Here is a 1,496-nt window from a genome sequence, read left to right on the forward strand (position 1 = left end):
TACATGGAAGAATCTCTAAGAGTACTTGACCGTTTCGAGAGATGTGGTGGTGAACCTATTTATTGCAAGTGGAGACCTCGCAAGAGATCTAAGGAGAGACATAGTCTGTGTAAAACTAGATGAGTGAATTGTTAATGAGGTTTTAGTGTCATTGAACAAATTCTAATAGTTATAATGATGGACATATGAAGCTCTCATGATCAATAATTGATATACATATGAAGCTCTCGCAATCAAGACTTGATATCAAAATGTATATCTTCTCTCCCTCAATGGTTACTAATATCTTCTTGGTGGTGGCAAAATTGCTCTAAGTCTATGTTGTGTTTGCATGGACAATTAATGTGTGTGTGTGTGTGTGTGTGTGTGTGTGTGTGTGTGTGTTTTCCTGGCTATTAGTAAGATTACCATCAGAAGCCTGCTTAATGTAACTAAAGCATTAAGTTTCTTTGATTCTATAATGGATATTTTCTTCTTTTATTTTTCGTACCGTAAGTCTCTTCAGGCCAAGGTACGACAAAAAAAAGTTTAATTTGTATGGATGTTTAAGGCCTTATGCAATATACGAGCTTTGCGCTTCATCCAAATCTAGCCAGTTTTCCTCCACACACATTTCTGTGAAAAGGTTTCCACCTCTCCAGCCAGCATCAGCACGGATGTTAGACATCAAAGAATATGCTGCCGTTTGCTTCGGCTGCAGTCTCACAGCATGTTCGAACGCCTGTTTTCCCAGCTCCACGTTGCCATGTAAACGACATGCACTCAGCAAGCACAGCCATAAGTTCAAATCTGCTGGCATTGGCATCCTCTCCATTTGGTTTTCTATCCTCTTGAACGCCCCTGCACGCGCTAGGAGGTCTACCATACCGCCGTGATGTTTTAAATCTGGAGCCATGCCAAAATCTCTGCTCATAGATGCAAAGTACTCCAGACCATGGACAACAAGTCCAGCATGACTGCAAGCTGAGATGACTGAGGCAAAAGTTGCTTCATCGGGACAAACACCTGCCAGTTGCATTGCCTCAAACATTTGCAGGCTTGCAGTGCAATTGGCTTCTCCTGCATAACCGGCAATGCACACACTCCACGACACAGTGTCGGGCTCCAAAAGCCCATCAAAGACTGCCTGCGCATCTGCGGTGCTCGCACAACTCCCATATGCATTAAGTAGAGTGGCTGCCAGGCGACTATTCAGATCACACTCAGCAGAGACAATGGAGAAGTGGAGATCTTTACATATCTCCAAGCTTCCTGTTTCAACGCAAGCTTGCAGCATGCAGATAAGATTCACATCATTCAATTTCACACCTTCCTGTTGCATCTGCCTGTAAAATTGGAAAGCCTTATGCCCTTGGCCCTGCTCAACAAATGCCAAGAGCATTGCAGTCGAGGACACAAGGTCATGCTCTGGCATTGCCAAGAATACATTCTCTGCTTCCATAACACTCCCACACTTGCCGTAGACATTCACGAGTATGTTGCCTACAAAGATATCC

At 43.6% G+C, this 1,496-nt stretch overlaps 1 protein-coding gene across 1 annotated transcript in view; it reads right to left on the minus strand.

The window, feature by feature from the left end:
• Positions 1 to 444: 444 nt before the first annotated feature.
• Positions 445 to 1,496, minus strand: part of LOC147622401 (putative pentatricopeptide repeat-containing protein At3g01580) — a 2,622-nt gene continuing 1,570 nt past the window's right edge. Inside the window, exons 1-2 of the mRNA XM_086821951.1 lie at positions 594 to 1,496; positions 445 to 552 (exon numbers count right to left, since the gene is read on the minus strand). The exon at positions 594 to 1,496 is cut by the window's right edge and continues 1,570 nt beyond it. Coding sequence (XP_086678077.1) covers positions 546 to 552; positions 594 to 1,496 — 910 coding nt within the window. The 3' untranslated portion in view covers positions 445 to 545. The remainder of the gene's footprint in view (positions 553 to 593) is intronic.

The sequence above is a fragment of the Cibotium barometz genome, chromosome 28, assembly GCF_041138505.1.
Source record: "Cibotium barometz isolate CiBa-2024 chromosome 28, ASM4113850v1, whole genome shotgun sequence".
Classification (NCBI taxonomy): domain Eukaryota; kingdom Viridiplantae; phylum Streptophyta; class Polypodiopsida; order Cyatheales; family Cibotiaceae; genus Cibotium; species Cibotium barometz.